Consider the following 13,149-nt stretch of genomic DNA (forward strand, 5'->3'; position numbering starts at 1 on the left):
ATTATAACTGTCAATACATCTGAAGACGGCTGTTTAGGTTGGTTAATTTGCGCTTAGATCAACTTGAATTTTGGCCTAATGACAGGTAGGTTGTTTTAACACACTGTTGTAAGTTTGAAATGATTGTTTCCCTCAGTCTGTTTTCAAATCCTTCCTGTTTTTATTCATGTTTTGTGGCGTTGCAGCCATGGTGTGAAGTGTGTGTGTGCGCGTTTGTGTCTTTGTGTGTGTGTGTGTGTGTGTGTGTGTGTGTGTGTGTGTGTGTGCGCGTTTGTGTCTTTGTGTATGTGTGTGTGTGTGTGTGTGTGTGTATGTGTGTGTGTGTGTGTGTGTGTGTGTGTGTGTGTGTGTGTGTGTGTGTGTGTGTGTGTGTGTGCGCGCGCGCGCGTGTGTGTGTGTTTTCTTTCTGTCACTGATGTTACGTTCTCCCCCTGTTTCTTTCTTCCTTGGACTCTTGAAGGAGCTTCATGGGGTAATTCTTTAACTCTCTCTTTCTCTCTCTCCCTATTTCTGTGTCTCTGTCATTCTACTCTTCTCTTTCTCTCTCTCTCTCTCTTTCTATCTCTCCATCTCTGTCAATGCACTTGCCTGTCACCTCGTGTCAGTCAACATGACCTATGCTAACCTGATAGGCCAGTGCTGTAGCATGGGGTGTTCCTCTGCACACTCATTGGCTCATTTCCATCGTCATGCCAATTATCAGAATTCCTCCCCACACTCACAGACACTTGCCTGCTTGTTCATCAATTTCACCCATCCTTCTTCACAGTTATGATGGACAGATCTTTGGGTGTAAGCATGTCGTCTGTCCTTCCAATATCAAATATCTTCCCTTGAACGTTACAATGGGTCTATGTGAAATCAACTTAAAATCAACTCACTTTGCAGCTTTTTTAAGTAAATTCTTAAGTAAATTTTTGGGCCTCAATAAAACTTGAGCTGAGTTTACACGGTTAAGCTGTCATGTTATATGTGGACGTAACATTTTTGGGTTTTACAGCTGTACTTAAAGGAACGATGGTGTATTTGCACTTGAAACTGACCCATTTTTCGACAACTGACATTCCCGTTTCAGAAAACCACCAGAAACAGAAGGTGACTCGCAAACATCTTCTGTTTGAGGTCATTCTGCTAGTCAGCCATTGCATGTGTGCACATGTCACGGAGTCGCGGGATTAGTTTAACATTCTAGGCCTGTTTCATCTTGATTCACCATTGACCATACCATCCCCAGACGTCCTGTCATTACACACATATTTAACACACACACAGACATGGAAATTCAGTGATGGACCTTCATGTTGGCTCTGCATGTTGGAAGAGCTCATTTTGGTTTCACGTTGATACAGAGAATGCATCGCAGCACACTGTATATTTTACCCTCTTATGAGGACTTTGCATCTGATCTCAGCTAACAGTGCTAGCTAGCTTAGGACCTCACAGTGTTCTGCACAGAATTCTGTCTTAAAGAGCAAGTTCATTCAAATAACAGTGCCCTGATTTTATTCAGAGAGCTGGAAAACATTCTGGAATGTTCCAGGCTTTTTGGAGGTTATTCTCTTTGAAGGTTACCGCCTACCTTTTATTCAGTGAAGCTAATGCCAGATAGCTGCAGCCTCTTTGTGTTTGTTAGAATTAGCCTGGAGCTAGGTGCAGTGCTCAAAGTAATGTAACAATCAGCTTGTTTCTAGTATTTTTTTCTGGTGAACTCTTTCTTTAAAAGCCACTGCTGTCTTTTGAGGATTCTCTCTCTCTCTCTCTCTCTCTCTCTCTCTCTCTCTCTTTCTCTGGGGTTTGCATGTTTTCTTCGTCCCTATGGATTTTGATAGCTGTGGTTTTCACACATTCCTCTCCTGTCTTGTTTCCTCCATTAGCTGTCGTACAGTTTAGACACACCAGTTCTTCTCAAAGAAACTGTCAGTATGTAACACCATGAAAAGCAAGGACACAGTCTAGTAGGGACTGTTTGACAAGCCAAACAAAGCTCTCTTTTCTTATTCTTTATTCCCACTTTTATCATAAAAACGTCCCTCACAACTATAGTGGTAGCAGTTTTCTTTTGTTTTTGCCTTTGGCTGTCAATGTCTTGATGCATTTTCTTGTCTGCGTGTTTTGCCCTCAGTTCCCATACAGAATGCTGTTCTCATCATCGTATCAAAAAATGCCTGGATATTCTCATTTCAACGCTCTCCAGTAACAAAACAAACTTATGAACAATATGTTGTATCTTAGATAATACAGTTCTTTGGGTTGTGAACACTCATAATTTTTTGCTCTGTGATTATTTATTTATTTTGTTTGTTTTTTTGTTGTTGTTTGTTAGATCTCATGAAAATGTGAACAGGTGGGAACTGTCCCGAACTTCTCTTTTCCCCCTTTTAATACCTTAATATACCCCCCCCCCTTTAATACCCCCACCCTTCCCCCAAATAAGGCCCCATTGTCCTGGGCTGGTCAGGATAATGACCTCCTCATGTTTTAATTTTCTATCAGTGAAGTGTGGTCTTAACCAGTCAGGGGCCTCTACGAGGCTATTCTGATAACTTTCAACAGAAAGCTCAAAGCTCAGCGGAAATGGCTGATTAGGCCTATACATTATATTATTCAGCTATAGAACTGACTTCAGAACGAATGAGGAGATTCATAAATAAATATTTTACCAGTCCTTGACTGAGTCTGATCCATCAATGCGTGCTGCTATAAAAACACAGACATATTTACACTCAATTTACAGTCGAGGTTTCACACTCTCGAGTTATTTTGGCTTAAGAAAATTCTAATGTGATACAGACTGAAAATGAAAAATATAATCGAGGTCTAAACAAGAATTGGAAATTGTTATTGATCACAAACCGAACTTCCTCAAAACTTCTTCCAAGAAGACTCGCCCTGTCCTGTGGCACAATGCTATTGTTAAAACTCTGTGTAATTTTTCAGATAATCAGCATTGCATTTTTTTTTTGTACTGCATTTTTGAAATTCTTGGCATAGCAGCATTGTTGGCTTTGCTGATTATTGAAACAGTCATATTACATTAAGTTTCAATAGATACGTGCCTCATTTGGACTTCTGGGGAAAAACAAACAAAAAAAAAAAAACATCTTTAAATCCAGCCAGCTCCTTAGCCAGGCTGCTTGTGAAAACTATCAGAATAACCTGTTTGTGGTTTATCTCCTCTAAGTGTGTGATGGGTGTTTGTTCGAGTGTAAAGATTAACTACAGGCCCCAGGTGTGCCGTGAAAGCATGCTTAGGTTAAGATGCATCGTAGCATGTTCATTTTGCATGCCGTATAGAGCCTCAGCCAATAAGAGCGAGGGACGAGCCGTCGCCATGACGATAAATAACCACTCTATGGCAATTAAGGGTTTGTGTCCAGAAATTGTCAGTTGTTCTCTGACAGTTTTACACTTACACTGGTTTTCTAGACTTAGAAGAGATTGTGTCAGAGATACAGGTATGTGGGAAGAAACAGTATCTTAAGTGGGAAGATCATTTAACAATCTGGGACTGGGTAATTGTGTGGAGTTGTGTTTTTTTGTTTGTTTGTTTGTTTTTCCCCTTTTTTCATTATTTTTGAACATCCTTTTGTTACTAGGAGATTTTAAGCCAGCAGCAGCATACAAAAAGAAGCCAGGTTGACCTGAATCGCTGTCTGTCTTTTTTTTTCAATTGAGTTTTATTTTTCTGTAGTACTTCTTTACTTTTTCAGCTGATTCATCTCTCTCCACATCTCTCTCCTACACTGAGATCAGTGTGTATTAGGAGGGTGATTGGTATGTGTGATTTATGATAATGCATTTGTGTTGACTGAATGAGTGAGGTGTGATGTTACACAGTGAGTTCAGATGTTCTGTTTTCTGTCCCACTGCTGCACTGGAAGTCCAAAACGGTACCTGCACAAACCAATACCCAGCTCCACGAGGAGCACTCTCAGACCCATTGGACATCCCTAATGTTTAGATCCAAAATGCACACCCACGCAGGCATACAGATTTTGTTGCCTTTGAATCAAATGGTTGAAAATATTTTATGAATTATATAGATATATATATAGATGTATATATGTAGGCCTATATATCAGTCCCATCTGATGACACCTATTGTGCCGTTGAGCGAAGTCGGTTAAGTTACTCGCGCTTTGTTGCCTTGGATACGTGTATGTGTTGATTTAATGCAGTCACAGATGAAATATCCTTTTTCATCTGACATGAGTTTGTTTTTTTTGTTTTTTTCCAAGCATCAGATTTGTTGTCTGCTTTAAAAAACGATGATGAGGCTAGATATTATTTTACGAGCATATTCGTCTGTGCCGTGATTGATGGAATATAAACTGAAGAAGTGGCGACCTGTACCACAGACCATCCGGCAGCGTTAACGTCCGAGCAGATCGATGTGTTTACTGCTCCTATTAGTTTTTCTTTCTTTTCTTTTTTTTTGGCAAAGGGGGCTGTTGTCGTGTATTGCATTGCGTTGCATGACCCAGGTTTCGTCTGTAGTTTTAATAATTCAGTTTTTGTAGGCCATGTCTCTCTGCTGAATGGCAAATGAAGTTAGTGCCTGATGATTTCATTTTGTCGTTAATTTAATTTCTATTTCAGCATGAATTCTTTTTTTTTTTTTCTTTTTTCTTTTCTTTCTTTTCTTCAGTTCTGCTTAAACTCTTCAACCTTAAAAGAGCGATAAAGAAGTATTTAAAGAGAAACTCTTTCACTCTTCCTTTCTTCCTTTCTTTCTTTCTTTCGTCCTTTTTTTTAACCACGCTTAAAGCAACTAAAGATAGTTACAACAAATGGCCCCTTGTTTATTTCCACTATAACATGTAGTCGCTGGCAAGTTTTTTTTTGTTTGTTTTTTTTTCTTTTTTAGGCCTGCATTATAGTCCCCCCCAGCTTTGATAGAATACGCAGAGAAATAGAAATGGACCCTCAAAAAAACAAAACAAAAACAAAAAACAAAAAAAAGATTGCCTGCCTACCTCTCGGAGGGCGTTTCTTTTCTTTTTGCTGGTTGCGTGTTTCTCCCACAGAAATCTGATGCAGTCTTTACTTTAACCCATCTCTCCTTTTCTTTCTGCTCGGATGAATCATTCGATCCCACTTTGTAATAGATTTGCCCTCAAAACCAGTGGGTGCTTACTTCTCTTGTCCAGTAGAATTTTGTTATATTCACATAGGTTCATTTTGCCATACCACACTTGACTGCACACAATGTTTAATTGCCAATTCGTTGAACAAAAGATAGAATTGCAGCGTCACGCATTGGATTTACCCAAAAGCTGTGGTGAGTTATGGGCTTGCACGTGTCGATGCATGTAAACACACAGCAGTTAACTGCACCTAATACAAAGTGGGTCTAATAATTCTCCAGGAATTTAGTATCAAAATGACAGGTTTTTGATACTAAAGCAAACATATGTATACATATGTATAAGACTTACCTCTTTTGCATGTAACACTTGAGTTACATCACAGGTCATGTAACACAGGGTTACATGATTTTCTTACTTTTATGGTTAACAGCATGTGCTTATATAATCTGTTGCTAATTGTTTTATAGAAATGTTATAGGTAGTAGCAACGTGTTGTAACAACTGTTGACAATGTTTTGGGTGGCACTGGTTTGTAACTGCTTTTCCGTGTTCATCTATCATCATTTTTAAAACTCTGTAAGTAATTATTTTGTCTTGTTAGCATATAACTCTCCTTGTCTCGCTGTATTAAGAATACAGCTGTGTTTATGTGTCGTTCTTAAGCTTCCAGAATCCATGTCTTTTAGCGATTTCTCCCACCAGAATTGACATTACTGTGACTTATACACCGCAGATTACAATTTTTTTTTTCCATTCAAAAGAACCAGCTGAATAGACATGTACATGAAAGAACTGATTCAATCTTAAAAACGTGTGTTTAGTCTCCTCATGGTTAGAACTGTGGTTGACTCTGGGAACAGTCATGATTGGACAGTTAAACTATTTGCTTGCTTTGTGCAGAGGAGGCAAAGGCAAAGACATCAGTACCATCAAGTCTCTCAGGGTCTTACGAGTGCTACGCCCTCTGAAAACCATCAAACGGCTCCCAAAACTGAAGGTAACAGTTCTGTTGGGGTTTTTTTTTTGTTTGTTTTTTTTTTTAATTGAAGTTACTCTTTTTTAAAACATTTCAAGTTAACATCGTGGATTCGATGAGATGTTCTTAAAAAAACCCCAAAAACAAACACTCTTAAACAAAACAACAATCTGGCGAAATGATGTCCAGGAAATCCTGGTGTTTTCTAGGAGAAATCAAGAAAGTTTTGTGTGAGACTAAATCGTGTATAATACTCTATAATACCATGCCTTTTCAGAGTAGAGAGGTACCTGGAAATCTATGTGTGTGTTGCCATGGTACCACCAGTTTGGGGTCTTCAAATAATTGTGATGTCACATTGTGGGCCATGACCCCTTTTACATGAATGACATGTTTTCCCTGTCACTTCAGATGGTAGTGTTTATTATTGCTATTATTTTGAGGGGGGGGGGGGGGGGGGGGGGGTTTACTCTTTTTCAGAATTGTTTTCCTCTTGGGTACCAAGAAGCATGTCGGTATCGTAATTAGATCCTGATTGTATTCACAGTCTTCTCTGGAATGAATGGCTTTGATCTTTGATTCTGCTCTTCCGAGAATTCTCTCCACATCATTTGTTTAATTAAGTGTTGGGAACCTGTTGGTGTGCATGTCACAAAACTATTTTTTTTTGTGTTTGGTGCATATGTATGCATGTGTATATGTGTTTGTGTTTGGTGTGTGTGTGTGTGTGTGTGTGTGTTTGCGTTTGGTGTGTGTGTGTGTGTGTGTGTGTGTGTGTGTGCGTGCATGCGTGTGTGTGTGCATGTGTGCGTGTGTGTGTGTGTGTGTGTGTATGTATGCGTGTGTATGTGTGTTTGGTATGTGTGTGTGCGCGTGCGTGTGTGTGTGTGTGTGTGTCTGTTTTGTCTCCTGTAGGCTGTATTCGACTGTGTGGTGAACTCTCTGAAGAATGTGCTGAACATCCTCATCGTCTACATTCTCTTCATGTTCATCTTTGCCGTCATTGCTGTCCAGCTCTTCAAGGGCAAGTTTTTTTACTGCACCGATGAGTCTAAAAGACTGGAACACGACTGCAGGTACGGTTCAACCCACAAACAGCAGCTCCCCCTGCAGGTCAGCAGTGGTACGACCCAACCTGTAGATTCCAAACAGTCACTCACCATCAGACCTGTGGATCATACCTTCACATTGGGTAGATTTGTATTAGATTTAGTCAAAGCATTTTTATAATTCTATCATTAACACTTTCCCCATATCATATTATAACTGCATTTTAAATACAAATGGATTCATTTTACTCATGTACTCTGAGAATGACCTATTTTTTCTACTGTAACCATTAATTTATGCAGATGCTATACTCCATAGTTAAGATATGTAATTATTCTAAAGGTACCAAGTAATTATTATATGAACGGGCTGTTGACACTCTGTAACGCGGTTAAAAATGAACATTTAATTAATATATTCTCTGAGGTAAATTTGGCTTTGAAGAAACTTAAGAATACTTTTTTATTCTTTCATTTCCACTGTGCCAGGTGTCAACCTTTGTTTGTTTGTTTGTTTGTTTGTTTTCTTTAGGGGTCAGTTTCTGGAGTATGATAAGGATGATGATGTGACAGCTCAGCCTCGTGAATGGAAGAAATACGAGTTTCACTATGACAACGTGCTCTGGGCTTTTCTCACGCTTTTTACTGTGTCCACCGGAGAAGGGTGGCCAACGTGAGTCATCTGTATCTCACACACACACACACACACACACGCACGCACACACACACACACTCACACACATTTTACCACTCCCCCGTCTCTCTCTACATTTCTCTCTTCAGATTCTCCTCTGTTTCTCTCGTCTCCTCCTTTACAACTCTTCCACGTCTTGTTAAATCTTCACCTCCTCATCTCCGTCTCCTTTCTTTCCTGTTCCTTTCTCCTCGTCGTTGTCCCCAGTTCCATCCGCCAGTCTCACAAACACCCTGACGAGCCACTAATTTAATAACTCCGCGTAAAAAGCTGATGTAAATATGATCTAACATCAAATTTTCCCTGTGATCGTTTCTCTGAAATTTCTCTCCCTGCATCTCACAAACGAAGACCAAAGATCTTTCTAATATTTTAGAAAGCATTTATTTATATAGCAGTGAGATTATATTGTATTTATTTAGTTATTTATTTATTTTTTGATGGGTCTCAGCCCATAAAAAGACATTCCCCGATTTTTTCCTCGAAAGGACGCCGTTTGCGTTTCAAATGCGGTCACAGTTCAAAGCCAGGCTATACAGTTTGAAATACGGTTCACTCCAGACCCACTGCAGTGACCATCATGATTCTAGATAAATTCATTCCTTACCAAAGAAGCTACATCTGCTGGACCTGCGAGTTTGGGTTAATAACAAGTGTGATGGAACACCACAGAGATACACACAGAGAGAATGTCACACACGACCTCGTAATTGTACAAGATGTACGTCTTATTCAATGGAGTATGCCAGGCTATCAGGTCAATGGACCAGAGAATGTTGCCAATGCAACCCCCACCCCACCCCACCCCAAATAATTCCTATCATTTTAAAGCCAGTCGATCTTTAACTAAACCTTTAAATGTTGCGCGTTATCAAAAAATTCAGTCATGTGTGACATATCAACACGACGCTGTAGTGAGTCTGTAGGTTAGCTGGAAAGTCAATTTACCTTAACTCAGTTTTCCTGACACATAGGCCTGACTAAAAGCAACTGGAGGGACCATAATTAAACTACTATCTGCAAACAGCAGATGTCAGCTTTACTGCTTTAAATTCTCTCAAAGCAATTTAATGAGCCTTTTCCCCTCCTTTAGGGAGTCTAATCTAATCAGCAGGGTTAGACATCAAAATGTGTAATTTGATACTAAAGGTTCCTCTTGACAAAAAAAAAAAAACACTCACATATCTGGTAGATTTTGTGTGTGTTTTGTGTGGTCAAGTTGCAAAGGTGGATATGAGATCGTGAGATGTGAGTTTTGAAAACTTTACCCTTTCGGTTGCAGGGTACTGAAGCATTCTGTGGATGCCACATTTGAAGACCAGGGTCCCAGCCCAGGCTATCGCATCGAGATGTCCATCTTCTACGTCGTCTACTTCGTGGTCTTCCCCTTTTTCTTTGTTAACATCTTTGTGGCTTTGATCATCATTACTTTCCAAGAGCAGGGAGACAAAGCCCTGTCTGAGTGCAGCCTGGAGAAAAATGAGGTATAAGATTGGGTCATTCACCTGAAGAGTTTGTGTGTGTGTGTGTGTGTATGTGTGTGTGTTTGTGTGTGTGTGTGCGTGTGTGTGTGTATGGTGTGTGATTGTGTGCGCGCGTGTGTGTATGGTGTGTGGCCATAGCTCAATGTGGCAACTGGATCTGCCACCCTTTGAGTGTCAATAAATACAAACACACACACACACGCAAACACACGCGCACACACAGACACACACAAACATTTCCTGTGAGAGACCATTAAGCATTAGACGGCCAGCCTGGTATGCCTGCGGGGAATTAATCTTAGCCTGCCCATATGCCGGCTGAATGTGACTCACCAACTGTTGCAGTAACCAAACCTCAGGAGGAATCATTCATCACTAAAACACAGAGATCCTCAGCTGGCTCACACATACACACCCAGCGTAATGATGCGTCTGGTCTGCTTATTTTTTCCACCAGGACTGGGACGAAACCAGGCGCTCAGGAAACTGCTCATGTATTGTCATTTTCATTGAGGGTTTAGTGGATTCAGAGGAAGATCACCATTCAATGTTATTACAAAGACACCACGTCACAAAATGTGGCTTTGAAAGTGACTTTGACCTTTGAAGTTAGCTGAAGAGATTCTGACTTTAGTTTTGACAGGGTCTTCACGTAGTAAACCTTTTGCGAAATATCAACTTTAATGTTTAAAAGCTTCAAAATAGCTTCAAAAGGAGAGAAAAAAAAATCTTTGAAAAATCTTTAAGCAAGCGTATTCTTTTTTATTGCTTATTGAGAGTAAAATGTTGTGTGACCACCAAAACTGAGAGTTCAAAAATTACACAGATGCTAACACAGATAGAATGGAACCGATAAGCAGGAAGGCCAGAACCCGCTATAAAGTATCAAATTCTACCAACAGCTGGGGTTTTGCTTGTTTGGCTTGACATAATAGTAACATAGAATTGCATAAGACCGCGAAGCTTCAGTGGTTAGCGTTTATCTGGATCAGCATTGGATGAAGGCAAATAGTACCGGTTCACGTTTAATGTTTGATGACAGTGGCGGGGATGGATAATTGTGACATTTACAGTGTGTAGATGAATGTGAACTTATATTACATTTCCTTATATTGCCTTGCAGAGAGCCTGCATCGACTTTGCCATCAACGCCAGGCCGCTAACACGCTACATGCCTCAGAATCAGCAGTCATTCCAGTACAGGATGTGGAAGTTTGTCGTTTCGCCGCCGTTCGAGTACTCTATCATGATCATGATTGCGCTGAACACTGTCGTGCTAATGATGAAGGTCAGTGCCCTCCTCATCTTCCGATATAAAAGGCTTGTTCTTTACAATGAAATGTGTCAAGTGCGGAGATGACACAGTTAGCCCCTTAACTGAAATTAGCATTCAGAAAAAAACTGCGATCGCTCTAACGGGAATCCTTGTGATCTTTTCTTGAATGGACCATTCCCTAGATTCTGACACCCCTGACAACCCCTGAACTCCAAAAACAAAAGAAAACAATACGAAACAAAACAAAACAAAACATTTAATATCACAAAAGGTCTTTACCTGGTTGCTATACTTGTTTTCTCTACCCACAGTACTATGATGCACCAGACACATACGAAGCCACGCTGAAGCACCTGAACATCGTCTTTACAGCTCTGTTCTCTCTTGAATGCATCCTTAAAATCATTGCTTTTGGCCCGGTGGTGAGTGTTTCCAACTCTTAATACAATGTGTAAGCAAGAGTGTTTTAGCCTGTAGGCATAGCTGGTGTATTTTTTTTGCTCAAACCAGTGGAAATCTCCTGCAGCGGAGACTGATGAGCATAATAACTTCAGGGAAGAACATTCTAAAGCCATGGACGCAGAAAGTTTTGTGATTCCTTTGATGAAGCTGAATTTTATTAAACGGCTAGCTCCTAGAACATTCCGTCTCTTCTTATATGATGATGCTGTTGCCTCCTTCATTTTCTTCTCTTAACTGTTATGGGTAGCTCTGGGGCCCATATCAGAGAAAGTAATATTGCTGAGTAGATATTGTTGACTGAGCCGTGAAAACAGGAGACCAGAGAGTTCTGGAAAGTTCCATATAGGCATCCGTCCATAAGTGAACTGAGTGGCAGAAGCTGCTGATAACAGCTTTAAAACATTATCTTTTTTTCTTTTCTTTTTTTTTTTTAATCTCTGCACAGAACTACCTGAAGGATGCCTGGAATGTATTTGACTTTGTCACTGTGCTGGGGAGCATCACCGATATCGTGGTGACAGAGATTAATGTGAGTGAGAGACTGGTGGTGTTGTGACTTTGACTCTATGTTTATGGATGCACTGACAGGTGTAAAAGGCTCGACAGACAGCCAGATAGACAGTGTGGCAACTTAACATGAACAGCTTGATGACGGACAGGGTTGAGATCCAATCACAATACAGACAGATAGGCTCAACATGAATAGGTGTCAATGGTAAAGGCCAGTGTTTTCAGCGTTTTTTTTGTTGTTTTTTTTATGTTATAGCACATTCACCAGACACGCAAATAATGGAAATACCCTGCCACACAACAGCATGAAGAATGAAAAACATGGCGTAGACATTTATGTCAGTAATTATTGATTAGGAAGCGAAGGATACTTACACTATCATTGATTTTGTCTGACTGAGCTGTGAATTCTGTCTTGGTTCATTGTGCTGGTGACACTTTGTGTATAGTGCGAACAAGTGTTTGAAGCAGTGATATATTGTTACGTCCTTGATGTCCACATCATTGTCCATTGCGCTTGTATTGATGTAACCGTGTGTTTGTTTGTACTTTTCCCACTCCATTCACTGTCCTCACACTCAATCTTGGCCGACGATCGCCATGATTAACACAACTGCATGTATAGACAAAGGTGAGTGACTCTCTCTCTCTTTCTCTCTCTTTTTCTCTCTCAGAACTCTGTTCACTAACTCTGAATGTTTTTCTAACAGCACACAGCCTCCTCAAAATGATCTAACTCGGATTTGGTATGCCGTCAGAAACTGGGCATTGACTGAGAGTAATTAGCAATCACCTCAGCTTCATTAAAAAAAAATTATTACATTTATTGCACTGCTGTGAAAGAGAAAAAGTGAAAGAGTAGCTGATCCCTAAAATGACTGGGTCATTCTGTATCGGTGGCTGAACTATGACTACACCAGAAGCAGACATCCTTAGACATTTAATTAAACATTTCCAAGACCCGTTTGAGCTGCACAAACACCAGAACGAGGAGGCATCTGTCAGTGCTCAAAAAAGCAAGCTAACGTGTGTGTGTGTGTGTGTGTGTGTGTGTGTGTCCCATTTCCCTGCAGGACCGTACGCTCAATCTGAGTTTCCTGAGGTTATTCCGGGCTGCGCGTCTCATTAAGCTACTCCGACAGGGATACACCATCCGGATCCTTCTCTGGACTTTTGTCCAGTCTTTTAAGGTGACAAACCACTCTTCATCAACAACCAAAAACATGAAATCTTTTACCATGTTATAAAAATATGAAGTATTGAATAGGTTACACAATTACATGTTAAATACGTTTTTATAATAACAGCACTAGAAAACTGCTATGTTAGAATGAATTAGACTAATGGAAGGAATTGAGACATATTGTGTCACATGACTTACTAAGTTACCATTTAAACCAAACACGAGTAAAGCCAATACTCTGGCTACGGATCAATGGAAATTTTTTTTTGGGGGGGGGGGGGGGGGGGTCTTGGTTTCTAATCAGGGTTTTGATTAGTAAGCCTTACCCCTGAGGCCATTTTGGAAATGTTTGACTTACGTCAACAGGAATGAATTTTTGTTTTTAAGATTGCTCTTTTTCTAATTATTCTAATTATTTTTCTAAT

At 40.1% G+C, this 13,149-nt stretch overlaps 1 protein-coding gene across 1 annotated transcript in view; it reads left to right on the top strand.

The window, feature by feature from the left end:
- Positions 1 to 13,149, top strand: part of cacna1ba (calcium channel, voltage-dependent, N type, alpha 1B subunit, a) — a 90,711-nt gene that overhangs the window by 62,464 nt on the left and 15,098 nt on the right. The window contains exons 26-36 of the mRNA XM_030791761.1: positions 461 to 472; positions 2,324 to 2,344; positions 3,882 to 3,890; positions 5,991 to 6,087; positions 6,982 to 7,142; positions 7,648 to 7,788; positions 9,092 to 9,293; positions 10,417 to 10,581; positions 10,881 to 10,991; positions 11,477 to 11,575; positions 12,615 to 12,731. Of these exons, the coding sequence (XP_030647621.1) occupies positions 461 to 472; positions 2,324 to 2,344; positions 3,882 to 3,890; positions 5,991 to 6,087; positions 6,982 to 7,142; positions 7,648 to 7,788; positions 9,092 to 9,293; positions 10,417 to 10,581; positions 10,881 to 10,991; positions 11,477 to 11,575; positions 12,615 to 12,731 (1,135 nt within the window). The remainder of the gene's footprint in view (positions 1 to 460; positions 473 to 2,323; positions 2,345 to 3,881; positions 3,891 to 5,990; positions 6,088 to 6,981; positions 7,143 to 7,647; positions 7,789 to 9,091; positions 9,294 to 10,416; positions 10,582 to 10,880; positions 10,992 to 11,476; positions 11,576 to 12,614; positions 12,732 to 13,149) is intronic.

Source organism: Chanos chanos, chromosome 14 (assembly GCF_902362185.1).
Source record: "Chanos chanos chromosome 14, fChaCha1.1, whole genome shotgun sequence".
In the NCBI taxonomy this organism is placed as follows: domain Eukaryota; kingdom Metazoa; phylum Chordata; class Actinopteri; order Gonorynchiformes; family Chanidae; genus Chanos; species Chanos chanos.